Source organism: Eschrichtius robustus, chromosome 3 (genome assembly GCF_028021215.1).
Source record: "Eschrichtius robustus isolate mEscRob2 chromosome 3, mEscRob2.pri, whole genome shotgun sequence".
NCBI classification, from domain to species: Eukaryota; Metazoa; Chordata; class Mammalia; order Artiodactyla; family Eschrichtiidae; genus Eschrichtius; species Eschrichtius robustus.
In genome coordinates, this window is record NC_090826.1 from 20,833,850 (window position 1) to 20,857,402 (window position 23,553).

Genomic DNA, 23,553 nt, shown 5'->3' on the forward strand with positions numbered 1-23,553 from the left:
CTCGTGGCCACCTGTCTGTGTCCCAACAGCTCGGCTAGGTGTGGGTGTGTTATGGAAGTGGGTGCCCAGATGCAGTTCTGCCAGCATTGGGGCAGTGGCTTTGGTGCATAGTGTTGAAGTGTCCCCACGTGCTTGTGGCTCTGCGCGTGTCTGTGCGCAGGGATCTGCACACTGGCACATGAGGCGCGGGGCTGGGGCGGGCCCTCTCTCCCCTGGAGCAGCTTAGCCCTTCTGGGCAGAAAGAGGAACCTAGAGGACAAAGACCCAGCGGCCAGGCCCGCCAGCTGGGGCTCGAGTTACAGAGGGGCGGCTCGGCGCCGCCCCCTCCTCGGCGGAGCTAATGCTGCTGGGCTGCCCTGCCAAGAGAGCCTCGCAGAGCAGCCGGTGTCGGGGTGGGCGCTTTATTCGGGGCCGGGGGCGGGCGGCGGAGCCCGGCGCACCCGAAGCAGCAGCGTGGCGTTGGGCACCAGGCCCGCGGCCTGCAGCGTGAGAGCATCATTGTGGTAGACTGTGGGCGGGAACGTACTGAAGATCTCGAAGGTGGTGGCCTCCATGGCCCTGGGGACAGGGAAGAACGAATCAGGTCGGGTCGTGGGGCCAGAGCCCCGCTGTGGCCGCCAGCTGAGCCCCGCGCCCACCTGGCCTGTGCAAGCAGGGTGCGCACATCACCGACTGTGTCCTCCGGCCGCATCATCAGCAGGAAGGCCTGCTCACCATTCTCAGACTTGATGCGCAGCGTGGAGAGTGCGGGCGCGGGCAACTCCGGAGACTCCTGGCTCCTGCGGACCCAGAGGCCGTCAATACCCCCTGGTAGCCCAGTCCCAGGGTCCTCACCTCTCCACTCTGCCCTCACCTCTCACGCTCAGCAGTCAAGGCAGGCGTCTCCACCACGATCTCCTGGATCCGGACACGCAATGGGCAGCAGTTCTGGAAGGCATCGATGGAGTGGACAGAGCCCTGGGCCCTGCCAGTCACACCCTCCCCCCAACCCCTACAGGGGACTTCTCCTGACCAGGGATGGATGAGACCAGTGAGCCAAAGGGGGAGGGGGTATTCTGTGTAAACGGGGGCCCAAGGAGAGGAAACAGAACGGAAGCTTTGGGAGGTGGCCCCATCATTCCCTTCCCTCATTCTAGTTGGGGGAGACAGAACCCCACACAGTGACCAGGCTGAGTGCCTAACCTAGCATGGGTCAGGGAAGGCTTCCCTGGGGAAATGACACCTGAGCTGTGACTGAAGGATGAAGAGGAGTCCTTAGAAATGGAATGGGGGGCAAGGATATTCCAGACAGCATAGGTCAGGGAAGACTTCTGAGAAGAGGTGATATATTTGAGAAAGTATCAGCATTCATGTGGCTGAAGCTGGGAATCAGGTTGGACTGGAAGAAAAGAAAAGGTTAGAGGTGGGAAGAGGACCAGAAAGGAATGACAGGCCTTACCTAAGAACCACTGGAGGGTTTCAACAGGGAAGAGCCAAGATCCAATTTGCATTTTTAAAAAAGCACAGAGGCTGCTGGGGGAGGATGGCTGGCAGGGCGGGAGTGGAGGTGGGAGGCCAGTGAGGGGCCACTGCAGTTGTCTGGAAGACACTCTGGAGCCTAGGCTAGGATGGTGGGCAGCGGGAATGGAGAGAAGAGATGGATTCGGGAGCAGTTCTGGGGACAGACAGATCTGACAGGACTTGGCCATGTGTGGTGAAGGCAGAGTTCTGGGAAACGGGTTTGGTATCTTTCACAGGTGGAGATGAGAGAGGAGTAGCAGGATAGTGAGTGAGGAGAGAGGAGGATGAGTCCTGTGAAGGCCAGGAAGGTGTATTTCGGTAGAGGGTGGCCTGAACTTGGGCTCACCCCCAACCTAGACTCCCCTGACTTTCCCACTCTTACAGCCACACTCCTGCGTTGGCCAGCTGCTCTCTGGTCCCAGCTCAGAGAGACCAGGAGACAGTCCTGAGAGCTCACCAGCTCCATCGTTTCCAGGAGACAGGGGAACAGCTCTGAGGAACTCATCTCCATCCAGGCCATCCTCAGGGGCCCTCAAGCCTGAACCTCCAGATAAGCCGCTGCTCTGGTAGGCTGGGCCAGGGTTGATGGTAAAGCCCGCCTCCCCCCACCCCCCCACCAACCCCGCCAATAAGGCTGAGGGAGCCAGGGCTGGCCTCACCTTCAGGGTGTCCCGGATGGGACCTCGAATGTCAATCACCTCGCCTTGTCGGATCACAAATTTGGGCAGCCTGTTCAGAAACTTCTCGGCGGTCATCGTGGAGCCTGCAGAGAGGGCATTGGGAGCCTTGGCTGGGGCAGAGACTGTGTGTGATGGTGGAGGAGGCTACCTGGAGCTTGTCCTGCACAGTGCCCCCACCACCTGGCTCAGCCTCAGGGCCGAGCTCACCTGGGTGCTCCATCCTGTCCAAGGGCTTTCGAATCCTCTGCCAGCCTACCACTCGGCTCTCGCCTGGGAACGCGTCCAGCCCATTCTCTGGGTAGACTTGATTGCGCAGGTCACTCACCTGGCAAGAAGGAAGGGAAACAGCTGCTGGCACAGCTCTTCAGCCCTGGGCTCCATGCCCACCCCTACTTGCCCAAACAGAGGCCCCAGGCATAGGCCCAAGGGATGGTCTGATGCAAACCCCATTTTACAGATGAGGAAACTGAGGCCCTGGGAAAGAGCAGGAGAGCTGCATGCAGTTCATGCTGCTCCCACCCACCTGAGCCCTGCTCTTCCTGCAAGCTCCCCTCATCACGCCAGCTGGCGCCACAGTACTGACATCCTCCTCACAGAGTCCCTCTCGGGAGCAGACCAGGAGGGGCGGGACGAGGATGTTAGGAGAGGGCAAAGCCCTGCTTGGCATGAACTATCTCAAACACCCCTGGTCGTGACTCATGCTATTTTCCAAGCCATGGTGGCACACACTCCCTCACACGCCCTCACTGTGGAACTAACGCACCACCCTCTGGGACACGGCCTCATGTGCTCCCATCACAGCACCCTCATCTCACTGCGACTGCCCCCACAGCAGGGGGCCGGCTCCATCTCAAGTCCTTTAGTCCCAACGTTTGCCCCCCAACGGCACTGCCTTCCACCCCAACCAGGAGGCTCCAGGAGCCTCTGGGGGGAGCCAGGCCACTTTTGCATGGACTCCTCACGTTCCCCAGGCTGTCCAGGTGTCCTGAATGCTGGGGAGGAGGGGCAGTGGTCCCACGCAGCTGAGGGCTCTGCTTTCAGGATGCCAGAAGGGGGCACTGCCTGCCGTTCAGCTACATGCTTTCCCCACTGCTGATGCAGCAAGTATGGCCACGGCAGCCTCCCTGCTCCCTTCCCAGCCTCGTTTCAGGCTCACCCTCCTTCTGGAGGTCATCAGACTGGGGTCTCTGAGGTGGGGCAGTGCCCCTAGGTGATGCCTGAGGAAGCATTCCCACCGCCTCCAAAATCCCCACACTGGGAGTGAGTGGTTTGAGGAGAGCCCATCACCTTAAAGGGGACCCCATCAGGGTACAGCCACTGGAGCTCTGATGGGAAGAAGCCATCCAATATGTCTCGGAGGCAGCGCTGCAGGGGGAGAGGTAGAGTGAGGCCTGGCTGGACCTGTGCGGTGCCCTACACCCTGCTTCCTGTCTAGATGGCAGGCTCTGGGCCCCGGGATCATGGGGCCAATTACTCTCTGGATCAGACTCTGGAAACAGAGTCCCAGGACATGGTTGGGGGGGGGGGGCGCGGTTCTGGAGGTTCTGCATGAGCCTGGGTGCTGGGGGTGAGCTGGGCCCATCATCTCCAACTAATGGTGAGCAGGGGGTGGGCCACCACGGTGGCTTGAGGGTGCACAGGCCTGTCTCCCCTCCCCGTCACTCCTACCTGTGTGGAGGGATCATGGAAGGGCCGGAAGGGCCCATCGAACATCACGATGCCATTCCGGTAGAGCTTCAGTGGGATGGGCTCAAGGACACAGTGTGGCACTCTGCTGGGCACTGGTGTCAGCTGGGTGTCACTGTCTACCGCCAGCTCACTGAGATCCTTCAGGCTAGCCAGCAGCCTGTCAAAGTCCACCTGGGGGGGTACCAGTGAGTCCCCTGGCAAAGAGGATTGACACCCATGAGCCTCTCTTCACGGCTGCTGTGTGCTCCAGATCCCTGGCTTCCACAGCCCCCTCCCATGCTGGGCAGGGGCCTTAGCATCTCCTTAAGTGACCACCTGGGGAGGAGGAAGGACAGCTAACACTAGATAATAATAATAGCTGTCTTTTAGTGAGCATTTACTTTGTGCTAGGGGTTTAACATCTATTATCCCATCCTTTCTTCATACCAACCCTATGCTGTAGGGACCATAAACATCCCCATTTTCCATATTAGGAAACTAAGGGTTAGAGGTTAATGGCTGGCCTAGGGGACACACACAGTGAGTGGCAGGAGCAGGAGCAGATCCCAGATCAGATGTGCCAGGCACTGGGTTAGCAGCTGAAAGGCACAGTGCAGAGTTCCCAGCTGTCTGGGCTCAAATTCCAGCTCCTCCACTTCTACCTGTGTGACCTTGGTCAAGTCATTTAACGCTCTGCACCACAGCATTCTCTTCTAGAAGGGGATGATGATAGGACCAGGATGGCTGTGAGGGTCCAAGATGACCACGTAAGAATTCCAACAAGCATCTGTCTGTGTTAGTTATTGTTACCAGCTCTACCGTGCACAAATGGACCTCAGGCCAACCCAGAGGCCACACAGCAGGGGTTATTTATCTCCATTTTACACATGAGGAAACAGGCCCACAGAGATGAAAAATGATTTGCCTCAGGCCACTTGGCAAGTTAGAAGAGGGGATTGACCCTGGAGTCTGTTTTTCCACCCATCTGCACCATCAGGAGAGAGAGGTGAGGGTCGGGACACCTGCTGGACAGAACAGACATGGGAGACCTTGGGTTGCACATGTATTTGGCCTCCTCTTCTGAAAAATGTGTTGTCCATAGAGCTGTTCATAAGGTTCACGGGGTGCAGGTGGGGTAATGGAGACAGCCAAGACAGATGCCAGAGCAGAAAGAATACAGGGCAGGTGGGATGCTGGTGGGGGACAGGCCAGGAGCTTGTTCTCAGTCCTGAAGGGATCTGGCCCCGAACTAAGTCATCTACTAGGGTGTAACCCTATAAAACACTGGTGACTTTCTGGGCCTTCTTGGAAGCTGTTTTTCACCAGGACAGCCAGGCTGAGGCAGGATGTGGGTCAGGACTCTGGGGACCCAATTCCTTTCCCCACAGTGGTGCAGTGGCTGTACCGGGGAAGTACAGATGTGGGCGGCCCTGTTTCCTGTTGCCTTTGTGGCTGCTGAAACGGTAGGCCCCAGCTGGCCTTCCCTTCTCACCTACATCTCCTACTGCTGCAGGGGCTGCACCTGCGCCCCCCTCTTCCTGGGGTCCCCTGGAGTCCCTGAGAGTCCCAAGAAAAACTCACAGAACATCCTGGATATCCCTGGTATGAGCCAGAACAATCTCAAGACACTATTTTCCTTTAACAACTAACTAACTACTTTCAGAACACCTAGGTAAACCTAAAAATAACAATAGAAAAGCTCATCACTTTCAACACCTGCCCCCATCCCTATATTCTTACAGATGGGAAAGTGAGGCCTAGAAAGTCACATGACTTGGCCAAGGCAGGCCACAAAGCACAGCCAATAGGACAACTCAGATGCGCGCGTGGACTGCTAATCCAGCTGCCTCCTGGGGCCTGGGCTTTTTCAGGGAGCTGACGCGTCGACAGGGGAAGGGGCAGGTGGAAACCCAGGGGAGGATGCCAAGAAGCAATGAAAGAGAAAAGAAAAGTTGGCCGAGAAAATCAGCCCCGAAGGCTCTCAGCCAGGGCTCGGGGGTGGAGAAGTGAAAGCAGGGTGGGCCTGGCAGGTATCAGATGCAGCAGAATGGAGGTGAGATAAGGGGCCGGGGAGAAGGAACCGCAGTAAGGAAGGAAGAGCCTTATTCTCACAGCCGGGAGTGCTCAACAGAAGCCTGGCCCCGTGCAGCCACGTCACATGGGATGAGGCAGGTCAGAGGTCAAGTGAGGCATTTCCTCTCTGAGCCGCAGCTTTCTTTTCCAGGGAATGGGTAGATAATAGAAATCTTCATCCTGCCCGCAAGATCCAGGGGTGAACTGACTGTGATGATGACTCAGCATTTACTATGTGTCAGGCACCAAGAGGCAGGTCTTCCTTCTCCCATTTTACAGATGAGGAAATTGGGCCTTGTAAGGTGACATGCCCCGGGTCACGCAGCTTGCAGGGCCCAGGTGACTCTAAGCCTCTGTCCTCAGTGACCACACAGGCTGCCTCTCAGTGTCGATTCTTCAGATACTGCTCACTGGGGTTCCTTTCCAAGGAGGGGTACGGTGCAGGGAGATCATCTCTGAGGCCTCATCCAACTTCTGAGAGCCCATGATTTTATTTAAAAGGGGAGTGAAGAGGCATGGAGATCAAGTCCAAGCTCCTTGGCCCAACTCCCAAGACCCTCAGAGCCCTGGCTCCCCAGCCTGCCCTCAACAAGCTCCCCCGCTCACACTCGGAAGCCCTACAGCCCAGGCTACCACTTCCAAGCTGTGTGACCCCGGGCACATGGGCCAACATCTCTGGGCCTCAGCTTCCTCTTCTATAAAATGAAGACAATAACAGCCCCACTTTCCAGGGTTGCTGTGAGGCTCACAGGAAGTGCCTGGCAGACAGAGCTGTTGTTGTCACTAACACCCCACCCTCTTGATCATCACAGGGCTCAGGCGCTCTCTCACCACCTCCTTGGAGAAGCCTTGCCCGGAGCCCCTGCCCCTGAGCCTGGGCCTCTGTTCCTCCTGGGTTTCTGGAGCCCTTGGGGCCACTCCTGACCCTCATCACAGGCTGGTGTCATTTTGTTTGCTTATTTGTCTCTCCAGCTACACCGGTCACTCCTTAAACACAGGCAAGAGCATCCAGCCCTGGGCCTGACACAGAGTGGGTGCTCAAGAAGCACTGGATCCGTCCCTCCACCCCACCACCCCGCCATCCAGCAAGTATGTCCGCAGTGCCCGTGCTCTGCCAGGCCCTGAGCAGCATGGCCACGCCCATGCCCAGAGTCCTGCCCTCCTCAGGCTCATACTTGAATGAAGGAGACAGGGTGACAGACAGTGACAGTGGCATGTGTTAAGTGCCACCGTGGGGCTGCAGGGCCCAGAGGAGGGCCAGACCCTGCCCCTAGCGCAGGTGAGTGGTGAGCCTGCCCTGGGCTGGCCCCTCGCACCCTCACTGGGAGGACAACCTGCTGCCGTGAAATCCCGGCAGCACCCGACGCGCCCCAGCAGGCCCGTCCCAGCACCGCAGGCGAAGGCAGTTGAAAGGAAACAGAGCCACTATTTCCACACACCTGCACGCCAGGCCCTGCTCTGGGGACTTCACCTACATTCACTCTGCTCTTCCGAGGAGCCGGCGGAGAGAAAACGGGCTCCGAGAGTCTGGTCACTGCCAGGGCCACAGCCAGCCTGCGACTCGGCAGGACTTGCTTTGATCATCACGCTGCTTGTCCCCACCTCCTCCTGTACAGAGGATCGTCCCAGCGGGCTCTGACCATCCAGGCCAAGGGCACCCAGGCAATGCCTGCCAATCACCTGCATGTGCACGTGCCCTGGCCTTCGGGTCGAGCCCTGTGCTGGCACTCTGGAGCACAGCAGGGGCGGAGCAGTAAATGGACACGGTCATCATTCACCGACCGCATGTCAGCCTGAGAGAACACTCCACATACTCCACACTGTGGTGTTCAGTGCTCTCAATTCAGGGCCTAGGGGTCAATCGTACCATCTCCTCACTTCACAGATGAGGATGTGGACTCAGAGGTGAGGCAGGTTCCCCACACAGGGTACGATCTGACCCAGGCCCCCCTCTTCAGCCAGAGCCTTTAAGGCTTTCACTGCAACGCAGAGCCCCTAACCACGCGCCCGGGGCAGCTGCAGGGCGGCACAGCGCCTGGCGCCGAGCAGGCACTCCACGCACATGTGCTAGAGCAGGTGGGGTCTGAGCTGAGCTTCACAGGAGGGGAGAAAAGGGGCCAGGGCACTTGGAGGACACAGCACAGGCCCGAGCTAGTGGGAGGGCAGGTGGGAGGAGCCCAGCCTGCCTGGGGTCTAGGCCAGGCCAGTTCCAGGGGCTCAAGGGCAGCCCAAGGACAGCCCATGGTGGAGTCAGTCTGGCTTCCTGAGCAGGGGAGGGAAGAGGCTCCCACACAGATGCCGGAGCCTGGGCTTGGGGAAAAGGGTTGGGGAGGTGGGAGCTGGGAGGGGGAGGGGGAGATGTAGAGAGAGGGCAGGGACTTGATGAGGGGTGGGGGGAGTGAGGAGCTCAGAGGCGAAGGGGGGAGGAGGGGGGGGAGCTCAGAGTTGGCTGGAGCTCTCAGCCCTGAGGCTCAACACCTGACCCGAAGGTGGTAGGACCAGAGCCGGAACTGTCCCTTTCATGTCTCCGCATACCCTGAAGCACCTGGCAGGGCATCCTGTTTGCTACTCAACATACTGGTGGGAAGGGGTGAATGATCTTGCCTGAGGCCAAGCCCTTGCGAGGCTTCCTCTCCCCTGAGCCCCTTCATGGGCCCAACTGACCCTCCTCCCTAAGGCAAGAGTCCCAGGCTCTAGAATGTTTGAATCAGCCCCAGTCTGCCTAATACAGATGCCCCAGCTCACCAGTCCACTGGCCTGCTGCCCCAGGGCCTGTGGGGAGTGGTACCCAACAGAGGGAGAGCCAGAGAAACAAGCCAGAGCATCAGGGTCAGCCAGAGGCTGGCTTCATGGACCCAAGGGCCCTTGGGGCAGGAGCAAGTTGGCACCTGGGGACAAGGCCATAGGGAGAGGAAGGGAAAAAGCCAGGACAGGGGTGGGGGGGGGCAGTCCCAGGAGGAAAAACTGCTAGAAATGAAAAACATGTTGTTCATCTGTCAGAAGAGCTAAACTGAGGCCCCTCCATGTTGAAGAATCAAAAGGCAAAAGAAGAAAAAAGACACAAATCAGGAGCTTGTGGCCAGGCTTTAGAACAAGTGGCTTTAGAACAGCCGTACTCTGAGCAAAAACAAACAACACAGAGCAGTTGGGGGCTGCTCTCTTTTTGAGAGGAGAGGGTAGAATCCACAGAACCAGGTCCAGAAACCAGCTGTCTGGTCTCACCCCTTCCCCAAAGGAGCAGGGAGGCCCCCACTGGCCAGAAGGAAGTCTGCCCTCCAACTAGTCAGCAAGGCCACATGAGGCCTGAGCCCAGCTCACCACACAGGGGCGGTGTGTGTGTGTGCGTGCGTGCGTGCGTGTGTGTGTGTCCACAGTGCTGGCAGGCCTCTGGCCCTAGACCCCAGGAAGGGACATTCTTACAGCTTCTGGCAGTTGCCTGCCAGGGTCTCACCTCTCACCCAGGGAGAACTTCCCATAGCACTCAGCCCAGGGTGCAGCTCTTGGCATGGCCCGGGGGGCCATACAGCTCCCCAGCTTTGCCGTGTCCCAAATGGACTGGGCATCTTCCCCGACAGCCGTGCTTCCCAGGGTCATCCCAGGTTCCCCCCACCCCCTCCCTAATGTTCGAGCAATCGCCAAGGCCATGGATTCCCCTCCTGAATCTCTCTGCTCTGCCCCTTCTCACCAGCCCCACCAGTATCACCCTTATGCTGGGCATCATCTCATCTTCGGCCTGGATGACTGTAATCGTCTCCCAGTGGGCTCCCAGCCTTAAGTCTTGCCCCCTTCACTCAACAGTCTTCAGACTGCTTAAGTGCCTCAGTTTCCCCATCTGTAAAATGGAATAACCCCTGGCCCGTGACAAGGCTATTTGTGAAAATGCTTGAAAAGTGGCAAATATGGTGCAAATGGGAAGTGATGCTTTTGAAACAAGGGTGAGGGGGTTTTCCCCTGAGATTTAGGGGGAGATCTAGCCAAAGTGCAGCAGGTGGGACTCTCATGTTTTCAGTCTGGGTTTTTACCCAGCAGGAAACTTATGAAATTAAGAAAGTACAGTTGTCTTCCAAACAGTCCCCCGGGAGCCAAGCTCATGTTCCCGTGAGACTGCCACTGCCTTCTGACCGTGGAAAACAATGAGAGCTCCCACTTGTGGGGCTGATGACATGCGAGGTCAGTGCTAGGTCCTGCGTCCAACCCACTGACTCCTAGTAACTCCATGGGAAAGAATACACCCCCATCTACTGATGAGGAACTGGAGGCTCAGAGAACGGAACTCGAGTACCCAAGTCACACCTGGGCTAGGCGGTGGAGATGAGGACCCAGGTGTGACCAACAGAGCCTGGAGAACTACCTTCCAGGCAACGACCTCCATTCTTTGAAGAGAATGGACCCAGCTTTCAGAAGTGGCCAGTTCTGGGACTTCCCTGGTGGCGCAGTGGTTAAGAATCTTCCTGCCGGGGCTTCCCTGGCGGCGTAGTGGTTGAGAATCTGCCTGCTAATGCAGGGGACACGGGTTCGAGCCCTGGTCTGGGAAGATCCCACATGCCGCGGAGCAACTAGGCCCGTGAGCCACAACTACTGAGCCTGCGCGTCTGGAGCCTGTGCTCCGCAACAAGAGAGGCCGCGATAGTGAGAGGCCCGCGCACTGCGATGAAAAGTGTCCCCCGCTTGCCACAACTAGAGAAAGCCCTAGCACAGAAACGAAGGCCCAACATAGCAATCAATCAATCAATCAATCAATCAATCTTTAAAAAAAAAAAAAAAAAGAATCTGCCTGCCAATGCAGAGAACACGGGTTCGATCCCTGGGTTCGATCCCTGGTCTGGGAAGATCCCACGTGCCGCGGAGCAACTAAGCCCATGTGCCACAACTACTGAGCCTGAGCTCTTGAATCTGTGAGCCACAACTACTGAGCCCACGAGCCACAACTACTGAAGCCTGCCCGCCACAGAGCCCGTGCTCCACAACAAGAGAAGCCACCACAATCAGAAGCCTGCGCACAGCATCGAAGAGTAGTCCCCGCTCGCCGCAACACAAGTAGAGAAAGCCCACGCGCAGCAACGAAGACCCAATGCAGCCAAAAAAAAAAAAAAATATATATATATATATATATATATATATATATATATATATATATATATATATATATATATATATATATATATATATATATATATATATATATATATAAAAAGGAAGTAGCCAGTTCTATGGCCCCAAATCTCTGGAGTGCATCCCCTGGGATATTAGCAGTTGAGTTAAAAATAAAACGTGGTGGAGGGCCCAGAGATGCAGGTAGATTTCAATAGTTTGCTACAAATGAACCTGGAAAGGGAGTCCACAGAGGGGGCTGAGCCCTTGGACTGAGGGGCAGCTTCCAAAGCAGGGGGATTGCTTCTAAAGGCCACAGCTTTTGAATGGGTGACATTTTGTAAACTATGGTGCCTGAGACAAATGAGGTCTTGTTACGTTTTGTATCCCTGGGTCCCTGGAGCCTTAGAAAGATGAGCAAGCAGAGTCTAGGGTTAGGTGGTAAGGGATGGAGGCTGACGCCTTTCCCTCCTGCCCCTGTGTCAGTGGCAAGGTGTGGGAGGCCTTGGGGCACCTTGTGCTGGGAGGAGGGGCATGAATGAGCTGGCCTCTGGACAGCTGTGGGCCATCAGGAGCTGTAGGGGAATTCCCTTTGCAGGAGGGGCCGGGGTGGACCCCGACTCTACCTGGCTTCCAGAACTTCTTGGCCGTCATCCAGTCCCTCTCACCATCCTCCGAGTCCTCCTTATCCATGGGCTCGCCCACCCACTGCAGGCCGTAGTCACCGAGGAACCGCTGTGGGGAGAGAAGAGGGAGATGTCGGGGGTGCTGTCAGCTCAGCCCCTTCCAGGAGAAAAGGTGGCATCAGCCCAGCCCCCAGCCTCAGGCCTCAGCTCCCAGCCGACTGGATAGAGGCAATGGGCCCGGGGGTCTTGGCCACTTCCTGGCTGTGGCCTTGGGAAGCCACCTCACCTCCCAGACCCTCAGGCTTCTCCTTGTAAAATGAAGCTTGTGAGCACTCATAAGGTAATTCACGTCATGTCCTTAGCACAGGGCCTGGCACAAGTAGGAACTCACTTAAGTCAGCCATTATGGCGGCAGGGAGCCACGTGGGTCTGGCCCGAGTGGGAGGAGAGGAAGGGACACCTGCTCTGCAGGTCTGAGAGGACATGTCCACCCACATGTCCCACGTGTGGCCTCTCTAGGGCTGGCCTCCCAGCGCCTTTGCCACAGGAAAACTTCTGAGTTGTCTGTGCTTCCTGTTGCTGCTTCCTCATCTCCACTCCTTCCCTCAACCCACTCCAGCCTGGCCTCCATCTCCACAACTCACTGCAACTGCTTACGAGCAGCCATCAGCAACCTGCCCGCTGCCTAACCCAGCGGGCACACTTCTGCCTTCATCTCTTGCAACATATGTTCCTCCTTTTCAGTTTCAAATTTCTAGCCATCTACACTTAGATGTCCAACAGGCATCTCAAAATGAACTTGGCCCAAACAGTCATGCCTCCCTGCTCCCACCTCCCAAGGCAGGGAGTGGCCCATGTCCCAGCTAGTCTCTAATGTGTTACCCTTTTAAATATTTCACCATACTCCGTACTTGTGTCTCTTCCTGTGTACTTGTTTATGTGTCTGTCCCCTCTAGACTGTCAGTGCCATGAGGGCAGGGACCCTGTCTGCATCCCAGTGCCCAGCAGGGTGCCGGGCGCACAGGAGATATTTTGTCTGAGTTTGCTAAATGAATGAAGCAATAAATGTGTGAACAACGTGAATGTGGGAGCCCCAATGCCCTCTGCCATGAGGGGGCAGCCCTCACTCCTGTGGCAGCTGCTCAGAGAAGCCCCACGGGCTGCCGGCAGTCCTGGCAGGCCGCTCAGGGAGCAGCTGTTTACCCGCAGCCCTGGGTATGAACAGGCCTGGGTGGGAAGGGCCCTCAGCTGCAGCTGCTGCTTGGGGGTTTGCGTCTGTGGTCTTAAATTAGGTTGGGGCTTTGGAAACCAACTCTGTGTGGAGAGGGAGAGGTTAGACCGCAGGAGGAGCTTCTGGTGGGGCCGGTGAGGCAGTGGGGGACCCTGAGGATGTATGCATGTCTAGGACCCTCCCTTGAGCTTGGGGTCCCTCCAGTTCAAGCCTTGCTGTGTGAACGAGGGCAAGAAAGGTGACACTGGGTGAGTGAGATGCCATGTCCAGAGGCAGGGAATGGCCATGACCAATGCAGTAAACACGCATGACCAGGCCCCTGCCAGGTCCTGGGCGCGCAGCAACGAACAGGAGAAAAGTGGTCCCTCCCTCATTCCCTCGTGGAGTCCACGGTCCCCAGAGGAAGAGAGATGTGGTACTAAGAAAGCCCAGGATGGAGAACCTGCCCTGGTCAGAGGTGAAGGGGGTCCCCTGGGAAAGGGCTCCCACCTTGACTTGAGACTGAGGATCAGTGAAAACTCGCCAGGGGAAGGTAGAAAAAGCAATTTCAGGTGGAAGGAGCAACACGGACCAAGGTCCTGAGGTGGGAAAGAGCTTTTTGTGGTCAAAGAAGCAGAGGCAGGTCCCCGTAGCTGGAGGGGAGAGTAGTTCAAGACGACACTGAGGAAGGGGGAGGGGCTAGCCCAAGCCTGAAACGGGGTGGGGGGTGCCCCGGGCCCCTGTGTGGGATGTGCGGTGAGGGGACCCCAGAGAGGTGGGCTCTGACCCAGTCCCTGGGGGCAGACAGCCCGGGGCCGGCACCTCCCTCACCTCCATCTCCCCGACCTGCCGCTGCAGTTGCGCGCACATGGTCTCCAGCTCCTCCTGCCGCTGCAGGGTCACCGTGCCTTCAGGAAAAGACGGGGAGGGGTTCCAGTGCCCCCCGCACGGAGGCTGCCAGGCCACTTCCGGCCATGACGAGAGCTCTGGCCTGAGGGTCATCTGGAGAACCTGCTCCACGAGAACTCGAGGGATCCCCGGAGAAGCACCTCTTGGCCTCTCGCCCTGACCTTGAGAGGGGACGCCCTGGCTCTCGGGAGGCCGCCACCCCACCCGAGCGAGGCTCCTGAGGGGGCTGCCTTTCCTCCAGGCTTTGGATGGCAGGCCCTGTGCTCAGGGCTGGGCTAGGGCTGCGCTCGGGGGACTCAGTCCCACACAGAAGGGCACCGCCCTGGGTGTCACAGCTCCCCTCTGGGCTCCACTGCCCAGACCCCACCACAGGACTCAGCTTGACGCTCTTGCAGCCCTGATACCCAGAGGTCGCCGGCCCAGGGGTACAAAGGGGGGCTGACCAGCCCACAGAGAGGGCCTCTTACCCTGGTGCTCTTGCAGGGTCTCCACCAGCTCCTCCAAGGCCCGTATCTTCCGATCCTGCAGCAAGGAGGCAGGAGGGGAGCAGACCTGGTGGTTCCCAGAGCCCCAGGGCGCCCCTTCCAGATGGGAAGACCCGGCTTAAAGCCCCTGCCCCGCTCTGGCGCTGCTCTGGTGCTCAGATGGCCCTTGTGGTCCCACTGAGGTGGGGGCAGGGGGTGGGCACCCCCAAGTGCCCAGCTCTCAGCAGCCACTGCTGCCACCCAATCTGAGGTCTACAGGCCTTGCTCAGATGTGGAGAAGACCCCTAGCCTCTCTGCTCAGGTCACAGGGACCCAGGTCAGTCCCAGGCCAGACCTGGCCCTCGAGTTGGGCGGTTTGGTCAGGGAGATGGTTCTAGAACCCATCCACCATGGCCTATTGCAATAGTAGCCTCACTGGCCTCCCCAGCCCAGGCCCTTCCATCCCTCAGACCAGACCCTGGCCCTCTCCCCACTGGGGCCCCACCTTGGAAAGCATCTCATCCGCCTGGGCCTTCACCTGCCGCTCCAGATCCCGCACTTTCCTCGCCATGGCGGCCATCAACTCCGGGTCGTGGTACACAGGGACTGCCAACCAGACAAAGTCCTAGAGCCCGGGCCTTGAGCTGAGGCTGAGGTATGGGGGTCCAGGGGAGGGGGAGAGGGAGCGGGCTCCCCAGCAGTGGAAATAAGGGTGGTAACAACAGCTGCCACCGAGATAATGGGGACAGTTCTACACACTTTTCATATGTCAGCTTTTCTGAGGAAATGAACTGTTTTGGGAAACTGAGGCACAGAGATTCTGTAATGCACTGAAGATGTATATACAAGGGAGTGGTACAACATACGGGTTACATCACCTTGAAACACTGTCAAAGAGTTCACCCTTGAAGCAACTAAACTCCAATAAATATTAAAAAAAAAAAAATGTTCACTCTCAGTTGATTCACACCTCTAATCTCACCCCTAATTCACAGGAAATACGGTGGATAGAGGAGCAAGTTAAACACCACCGGACAAATCACTACAGGGGACATCCTGCGGGACAAGTAGCCTGGACTCTTCAAAAAGTGTCATTTTTTAAAATAGGCAGGGATTCTGCTCTAAAGAAGTATAACAATCAAATGCAGTGCATGACCCTCAATTAGAACCTAAATCTGGGGGGGGCGGGGAAAGCTATGAGAGATATTTTGGAACACTGGGATGTTAGAGAGAGTTACTGAATTGTTCATATTCTTAGGTGTGATCACGGCATCGTGGTTACATACTTCCTTACTCCTAGAAGATGCAAAGGGAAGTATTTAGAGCTGAAATGTCATGATATCTGCAACTGATTTCTAAATGGCTCATCCAAAAAATACACTTGTGTTCATAACATATGTGTATATGGATAGAAAACAAATATGGCAAGATGTCACTAACTGTTGAATCTAGGCTGAGGACGTATGGGTGTTTGCTGTACCATTATTTCAACTTTTCTGTTTGCTGACAAATTTTCAAGTTAAAACATTTGTGAAAGAAAACCAGAGAGAGACATGGGAAGAAACAGGCCCCCTTCTTCCCCTGGATGTTGTCTCTCTCTGTGTGAAGCCGGAAATGTAGCTGTAACCACGCGACCATGTGGAGCTGACAGGCCCAAGGATGGTTCAGTGGAAAGGTGGAGAAACCTGAGCTTCTGACAAGGTCTTTGAGCTGTCTCCCTAGGACTTCTTGGTATGTGGGATAATAAAGCCCCCTGATGTTCCTTGGTTGAATCAGGGTTTTCGTTGACTTTAGTCAAAAGCTTCTTAACTGATATATAGACATTTGGGAACTGTCAGCACATGGACGACAGCACGTGTCTGAGGCGGAGCGGAGAGAGAGAGGAGATCCCAGGCAGGAGGAACGTCACATGGAAAAGCTGGAGCTGGCAGGGAGCCGAGAGGGAAGAGCCTAGGGGGCAGGAGGGGGCAGGAGGACGGCAGGGAGGCTGTGTTATGGAGGCCAAGAGCCCGGGGTGTTCTGAGAAGAGGGAGCAGGGAACCGTGTGGAATGTTTCCCTGCAGAGAAGTGAGACAGGACAGGCAAGTCCTTGACTGTGAGCTTGGCAGGGGCAGCCCCTGGCTGAGAGTGGGCTGAGGGGTGGTGGCGGGGGAGAGGCAGAGAGACCTGGGGAACAGCCAGTTGCCGTGGTTGCTGTTGAAAGCGTCCCCCCTGGGGTGATGGAGACCCTGGCTTTGTGACCGAATGGCTGTGGGGCCGGGCTCTTCCGGTCTCCTTTTCCACCTCAACCCCCTCCCGATCTGTACAGCGGAGGGGGCATTCGGTGGAGGATCACCTCCTCCCATTCCCACTTCACACAGGAGGAAACGGAGACAGAGAGACAGGAAGCTGCTCACCCAAGATATCACAGCTAGTGGGAAACTCTAACCTCATCCCCAGCTCCCCCAGACTCCCAGCTCAGACCCTGCCCCTGCCCAGTGCTCCCCACAGCTCACCCTGCCGGCCCACACATCTCCCGTGCCCAGGACTGCTCAGTCCTACCTCCTCTGGGAAGCCGCCCCAATGAGCCCCAGCCTACTTTGGGCACCTCCACTATTGCAGTGTTGCCACAGCCCTTTGCAGATGGTGTGGGTCAGGCTAGGGGGACTGTCTAGGGGACTTGGGCCTTGTCCAGAGCCCTGCGGAAGCAGGAAGCAGATGCCCGGAGGCTGAACTTCACCCCCAGGCCCTTCATTCCTCTTGGACCCTGAATCCTAGAGCCACTGACATCACTCTTGACGGGGATTCCAGCCAGGTGTACTCCAGAGGTGCCAGCCACAGCCCGCCCTGGGGCTTTGCCAGACCTCCTGAGCTAACGGCCGGACCTGTGTGTGGCTTTACGCCAAGCCAGGCTCTGAACAGGTCTGGGGTGCAGGCCCAGGGCCACAGTCAGCCAGGAGTAGAAGCAGCTGCCTCTGACCCAGCAGGTGGGAGAAGGTGCCATGCCTCTCAGGGCCTCCCTTTCCCCGGGGCCTCTCCTGCTGCCAGGGACACAGACCCCTTCGGGCCTCTGCACTCACCTTGCCTACTCACAGGGGCACCTATGCCACCATAGCAGGAAGGAACAGAGATCCTTTCTTCTGAGCCGTGCGCGTCCTTCAGCACGTCCACCTCATCTTCTGCAGACAGGGATGCCCAGGTCACTGCTCTGGGGCTGAAGCCCAGGCGAAACGGGGGCCCTGGGCCCTGGTCAAGATGAAGCAGCCTGTTCTCTGTCCCCCCAGCATATGAGGATAGAAAACTTGGGATGCTGGAGAGCAAGGATCCAACCAGAACAGGCCTCTTCTTGGACTTCTCCCAACCTGGCTCCCTGGGGGGACCTGGGTGGCCAATGCCAGCACCACGCTGGGGGCTAAAGGGGGGCTGGGATGCAAAGGTCTGAGCCTGCAGGAGGCAGGGCAGCAACATGAGGACTGGGCTTCAGGGAGAAAAGGCTGTAACGGGCTGCAGGTGGCTGTCGGAGAAGGAGGGCTGGGGTCTGCCCCCTCACGGCCAACCCCACAGTGAGTGGAGGGGTTCAAATGTTAGTGATGACATCTCCACTAAGGGTGCGGGGTGTCCAAATCCGAGAGCTGCAGATAGCCCTGCAGTTGGCCAGCCACTCTGGCTGACGGGAGTTCATCATGCTCTTTCTCTCCATCCGCCCAACTGCAAGGACATGAGGAGGACACGAGGGCAGAGCCCACACTTACCATTTCCGTAAATTTTTATCCCTCGCCTCCTGGGAATGGGGCAGGAAGGAGAAGGAAGACAGACAAGTTAGGACCCCCTGGATTGCCATTGGGGGAGGCTCTGGCACCAGGTCCCCCATCAATCCTAAAGAAGGTGTCTCCTGAGGACATCCACCCCCAAATCCCATCCCGGCCCAGGGGTGAGCCAAGGGGCAGGCTTCAGGGTGTCCGACTCCTCCCAACAAAGAAGGATGGGGAAGAGCTGAAGGGCAGAGCCTTGGAGAGAAGATTACAAGAGTCCCCAAGCCCAGGAGCCCAGCCCCAGCTCTGCTCTGAAATGGCTGCAGGACTCCAGGCCTGTCACTTAACCTCTCTGGACTTCCTTGGCCATGATGCAAATGACTCAAAGTGGGGTTCCGAAGAGCAAGGAGAGAGGTAAAAAATGCTTTGAAAAGATGAAACTGATAGATGGACAAACAGGATTCTCTTCACTGAGAGCCCAACATGTGGCCGGGCCTGGAACAGGTGGGCCATCAGTGTTTGAAAACTAATTCATGAGCAATGAATAAACAGATGGCTGCTGAGCCACCTCACAACCCACACCTCACTAAATGGCACAGCCCAGTGTGTGCTTAGACACATGGAGAGCCTCCCAGAAGAAGGTTCGAGAAAGATAAGGTGGTCAGAGAGAGATACATAACTTCTTATCGTTTTCCCCAGGACACTAGGAGTCAATCTCCTAGTCCATGGGAGGGGCCGGGAGGAGGCAGGGGCATGGACACAAAGATCCCACGAGGCCGGCTCCTTACCCCGGATTCACAGGCTCCGAATGCAGAGGCACTCGCCGGGTCTTGCCAAGGGAGGCCAAAGGTGAGCTCATAATTCTACTCCCAGTCTCTAGCTGTCAGGAACTCCCTGAGAAGAAAGAAGTCAGCCCTGGGGGACAGTCACTCAGGACCAGGGAGCGGCCTGAAACCTCCTCTGCCCTGGCGACTTTCCCCAGGAAGGAGCACTGTCCAGGGGGCGGCACCCCTCACTTCTTCCCACTGCCTCTGCAGAAGTTTCTGGAGGCAGCCTGGCCTCAGGATCCCTATGTTTGACGTCCACCTGCTCCGCTGGATATCCAGCTCTCTGCTCTGCTCTTGGAGGTCTCTGGCCTAGCAGTGCTTGGGAAAGGGCGATGGGGGTGGGATGGGGTGCAGAGGTGGGCCGGAAGACTGGGACTTCCCCGGACTTCAAGCCCTGGTACAAGACTACCCAGCAGGCCTGGGGCTTTTGTATATCTACCAAGGAGCTGGTCATCACGCCCAGGTGTCCCCTCCCCTTCTACCAGAACCAGGTGCCACCTCCAACTTCTCAGAGCCAGAGAGGGGCAACCCCAAGGCAGGATTCTACCAAGACACCCTGCATGGCAGGGAGGTCAAGAGCCCAGACTCTGGATAGGTTCTGCCATTCCAGTATAGCCTGTGCCTCAGTTTCCTTTAGCGTAAAGTGGGGATGGTAATAGTGCCAGCCAGGTAGGGGTAACACACATAAAGCACCTAGCCCAGAGCCACGCTCAAAGGAATTACTTAAAAATGTGAACTGTGGCTGCTGCTGTTATTGGCACATAGAAGGTCCTCATAACTGTTGATTTCCCTTCCTTTCCTCTTCCTTCTGGAAAGATGAATGAACATCAGGGATGCAATTAACGGTCACTACTCTATTCAGTGAATTAAATATCACGTGGCTAATATCTAGAAATCGAAGAATCAAACGACCTCCATAAGGGCCTGAATCAAATCTTTCGTTCCACTTTGGAAACATGTGGCACTGGCCTCCACCAGCCCCTGAATCTGCCCAGCCAAGGGGACCTGCATCACCAGGAGGCAGCTCCCTTGGTCTTTATTCTGGAGTTTGGGACTCATGCCCCGCCCCTTTCTCAGAGGTGCCCTCCAAGGACAAGGCCCAGAGTTTCCTGATCCCCATCATCCAGCATCCAGCCTCCCAAACCTGCCCCCAGCCTGCCCAGTTCCTGCCGTCTTGTCCGGGCATCCTCAGGGTATGTGTGGCCAAGTGTGACGGCCCCTGTGGCTCCCTTCACCAGTCTCCACACACTGCCAGGGGAATCTTCTTAAACCCAAAGCTGACATGTCACTTCCCTGCTCAGTACTCCCAGTGGCTCCTTCTCACCCACAGAAAAAAAATTCAAAATTCCTTAACATGGATGATCTTGTCCCTGCCTGTGTCTCTGGACCTCACCCATCATCACCCACAGTCCCCCCGCATCGCACCTTCCACTTAAGCCACTCTGAACGGTCGGCCCTGAAATGCACCAGGGCTTTCTTTGCACACATGGCTCCTCAGACCTGGAACCTGCTCCCCCGAAATGGTCTCCCTACTCCTACCCACACCCTTCCCTTGTCTGGCTAACTCCTTTTCTTTTTTTTTTTTGCTTTTATTTGTTCTTTAGTTATATTTTAACTTTTTACTTTAAAATTATTATAGATTCACAGGAAATTAGGACAATAGTAGAGAGGTCTTGTGTATCCTTCACAGTTTTCCCCAATAGTCACATTTTACATGACTATTGTACACAGTATCAAAATCAGGAAATTGCCATTGTATAATTTGTGCGTCATTCTATGCCATTTCATCCCCTGTATAGATTCTGTGTAACCACCACTGCAATCAATATATGTACAGAGGACTTCCCTGGTGGTGCAGTGGTTAAGAATCTGCCTGTTAATGCAGGGGACACAGGTTCAAGCCCTGGTCTGGGAAGATCCCACATGCTGTGGAGCAACTAAGCCCATGCGCCACAACTACTGAGCCTGTGCTCTAGAGCCCGTGAGCCACAACTACTGAGCCCACATGCCGCAACTACTGAAGCCTGCGCGCCTAGAGCCCGTGCTCCGCAACAAAGAGAAGCCACCGCAATGAGAAGCCCACGCACTGCAACGAAGAGTAGCCCCCGCTCACCGCAACTAGAGAAAGCCTGTGCGCAGCAACGAAGACCCAACGCAGCCAAAAATAAATAAATAAATTTATATTAAAAAACAATATGTACAGAACTATTCCATCACCACAAAGATCTCCCTTGTGCTACTCCTTTAGCATCACACTCATCCTCCTCCTCACCACTATCCCTAACCCCTGGCAACCACTACTGTTTCCCATCTCTATAATTTTCTTACTTCAAGAATGTTATATAAATGGAATCAAATAGCATGTGACCTTTTTTTTTTTAAAAAAAACAGCTTTATTGAAGTATAATTTACACACTTAACTCTTTTAAAGTATACAATTCATTGGTTCTTAGTATATTCATAAATTCAGAGTTACGAAACCACCATCACAATCAGTTTTGGAACATTTTCATCACACTAAAAAGCCCCAGGCACTGTGCCTTTAGTAGTGAAAACTACCCTGCATGAACTCCCACCAGACCTGATTATCCCTCCTTTCTCCAAATTCTCATCACCATAATGACCCCTCAAAAGAAACTGGTCAAAAAGACAGAAATTAATAAGCATTGGCAAGGATGAGGGGAAACTGGAACCTTTGTTGGAATGTAAAATGGTGCAGCTGCTGTAGAAAACAGTCTAGCAGTTCCTCTAAAGGTTAAACAGAGTTATCTTATGGCCTCCATACCTAGGTATATACCCAAGAGAAATGAAAACTTACATCCACACAAAAATTTGTATATCTATTCATAAGCAGCATTACTCATAATAGCCAAAAAATGGAAACAACCCAAATGTTCATCAACCAGTGGATGGATAAACAAATGTGGTATACCCTTACAATGGAATATTATTTGGCAACAAAAAAGGAATGAAATACATGCTACAATGTGAATGGACCTTGAAAACATTATGCCAAGGGAAAGAAGTCAGTCACAAAAGACCACCAATTGTTATGATTCCATTTATATGAAATGTCCAGAATGGGCAAATCCATAGAGACAAAGTAGGTTAGTGGTTGCCTAGGGTAGGAGGTGTTAAAGGGGGACGGGGAGGGTGGGGGTGGACTGCTAAAGGGTACAGGGTTTCCTTTTGGGCTGATGAAAATGTTCTAAAACTGATTGTGGTGAGGGCTGCACAACTCTATGAATATACTAAAAACAATTGAAATTTACATTTTAAAGGGGTGAAGTATACAGTATGTGAATTATAGCTCAATAAAGCTATCATAGGAAAGAAAAGGACCTGGTCTCCAAACCAAAACCAACATCTTCCCTCAAAATAAGCTCCTCCCACTTCCCCCTTCTTAATGGGACCCCATCATCCAAACACAACAATTTTCCCTCCTTCTTTCCCTCTTAATCCCATCAGTTACCAAATCCTGCAGGTTAAACTCTGCAAGTCTCTCACACATAGCTCCTCCTCTCCATGACCACTGTTGGCCATCCTAGTGGGACTCTCACTGCCCTTCTTTGGGGCTGTCATAATGGCCCCAAACTGACTTCCCCGGTTCCAGTCTCACTCCAGGCCAATCCAACACACTGTCTCCAGATCCATTTTCCCATGGATTATAGGAGACCCGTGAGGATGACGATTGTATCTTCCTATCAGCCTGGGGACTCCTGAGTGCAGGGCTGTGTCTCCTCCCTCAGACCGGAGACCCTGGTCTACGCCCTTCACTTTGGGGTCTTCCTGGGAGGACTGTGTCTTCCCCCTCAAGCCGGAGGCGGCTAAAGGTTAGGCTGTCTGCCCCTTCAGACTCAAGCTTTGAGAGGAAAGCTCTGTCTTATGCCTCTACATCTTTGGGAGTCAAATTTATCCCCCAACAGGTCCCAGTGCTCTCCAGCGCCGACAGGGACCAGCAGGCTGTACGCCTTCAACCCCTAAATCCCCAGCTGGAAGCGCTCACCACGTGAATTCTACCACCAGTCCCGCCCTAGGAGCCGCGTCGCCGCCCCCCCTGCCTCCACGCGGAGCCATGGTAGGCGGGGTCCCGAATCTGCTCCCAGGGAGCGGGGGGCTCTGCCGGGCCGCGGGCCTCGAGTGTCCTCGAGGCTCTCGGGGTGAGGGCCCCAGACTGTGTGTGGGGCTCCATGGGCAGAAAGGTCTGGGGCCGTGACTCACCACGCAGGGCTGCAGAGCCGCCCGCGGCGCCGCCATCTTGTTGTCACACGGTTTCCCAGGCGACCAGGACCCGTGCGCTTCTCATTGGCTAATTCGAGGGGTGTCCCTGAGCAACCAGCAGGCAGCGGAGGCGGGTACAGCCGTCTGTGCTCGAATTCTATTGGCCCACGGAGTCTAAACTCATCGCTGGATACTGCAAGTCCCAGAATCCACCGCTCTGAGCGGACTCTGGGTCTGGGGAAAGGGAGGGTCCGGTCCATTCATGTCGCCCCAAGGCACAGAAAGCGGAGAACCTGGGATTAGATTCACGAAGCTGCTGGAAGCCTCTGGACCTGAATGTGTAATCCCGACAATGCCACTGTTTTGCTAGATTGATTTTGGGAGAAATTACATTTATCCCTCTGAGCCTGTTTTTTCATCTGATCAGTACAGTACTAAGGGGGCAGTTCTTTTAAGCATGAATGGAAATGATGCAAGTACTTAATAAATGTTTCTTAAATCTGAATTTCTCTGCTAAATTCTTGACCTAACGGCGCCCTGAAGGGACGCTCAT

At 55.6% G+C, this 23,553-nt stretch overlaps 1 protein-coding gene across 7 annotated transcripts; it reads right to left on the reverse strand.

Annotated features, from left to right (window-relative positions):
* Positions 1–337: 337 nt before the first annotated feature.
* UBXN11 (UBX domain protein 11) lies at positions 338–23,058 on the reverse strand. 7 transcript variants are annotated; one of them, XM_068539213.1, is made up of 15 exons: positions 23,001–23,058; positions 18,741–18,846; positions 17,953–17,981; positions 17,281–17,379; positions 14,727–14,827; positions 14,225–14,279; positions 13,680–13,756; positions 11,639–11,747; positions 3,849–4,063; positions 3,468–3,545; positions 2,388–2,505; positions 2,160–2,263; positions 854–927; positions 665–779; positions 390–558 (listed from the first exon to the last, which is right to left on the reverse strand). In XM_068539213.1, the coding sequence occupies exons 2-15, from the start codon at positions 18,809–18,811 to the stop codon at positions 496–498; spliced, it is 1,308 nt and encodes a 435-aa protein (XP_068395314.1). In that variant the 5' UTR covers positions 18,812–18,846; positions 23,001–23,058; the 3' UTR covers positions 390–495. The 7 variants fall into 7 exon arrangements, with proteins under 7 accessions (XP_068395311.1, XP_068395310.1, XP_068395308.1 ...); XM_068539212.1 differs by having other exon boundaries at positions 639–779; XM_068539210.1 differs by having other exon boundaries at positions 338–779; positions 14,760–14,827.
* Between the last annotated feature and the right edge of the window lie 495 nt (positions 23,059–23,553).

Coding starts and splice junctions, on each gene's coding strand:
- UBXN11 (XM_068539207.1), bottom strand. CDS start 18,811: ATGAGCTCACCTTTGGCCTCCCTTGGCAAGACCCGGCGAGTGCCTCTG. Junction 17,982..18,740: donor TCGGAGCCTGTGAATCCGGG/GTAAGGAGCCGG, acceptor CCCCATTCCCAG/GAGGCGAGGGATAAAAATTT. Junction 17,380..17,952: donor GATAAAAATTTACGGAAATG/GTAAGTGTGGGC, acceptor CCCTGTCTGCAG/AAGATGAGGTGGACGTGCTG.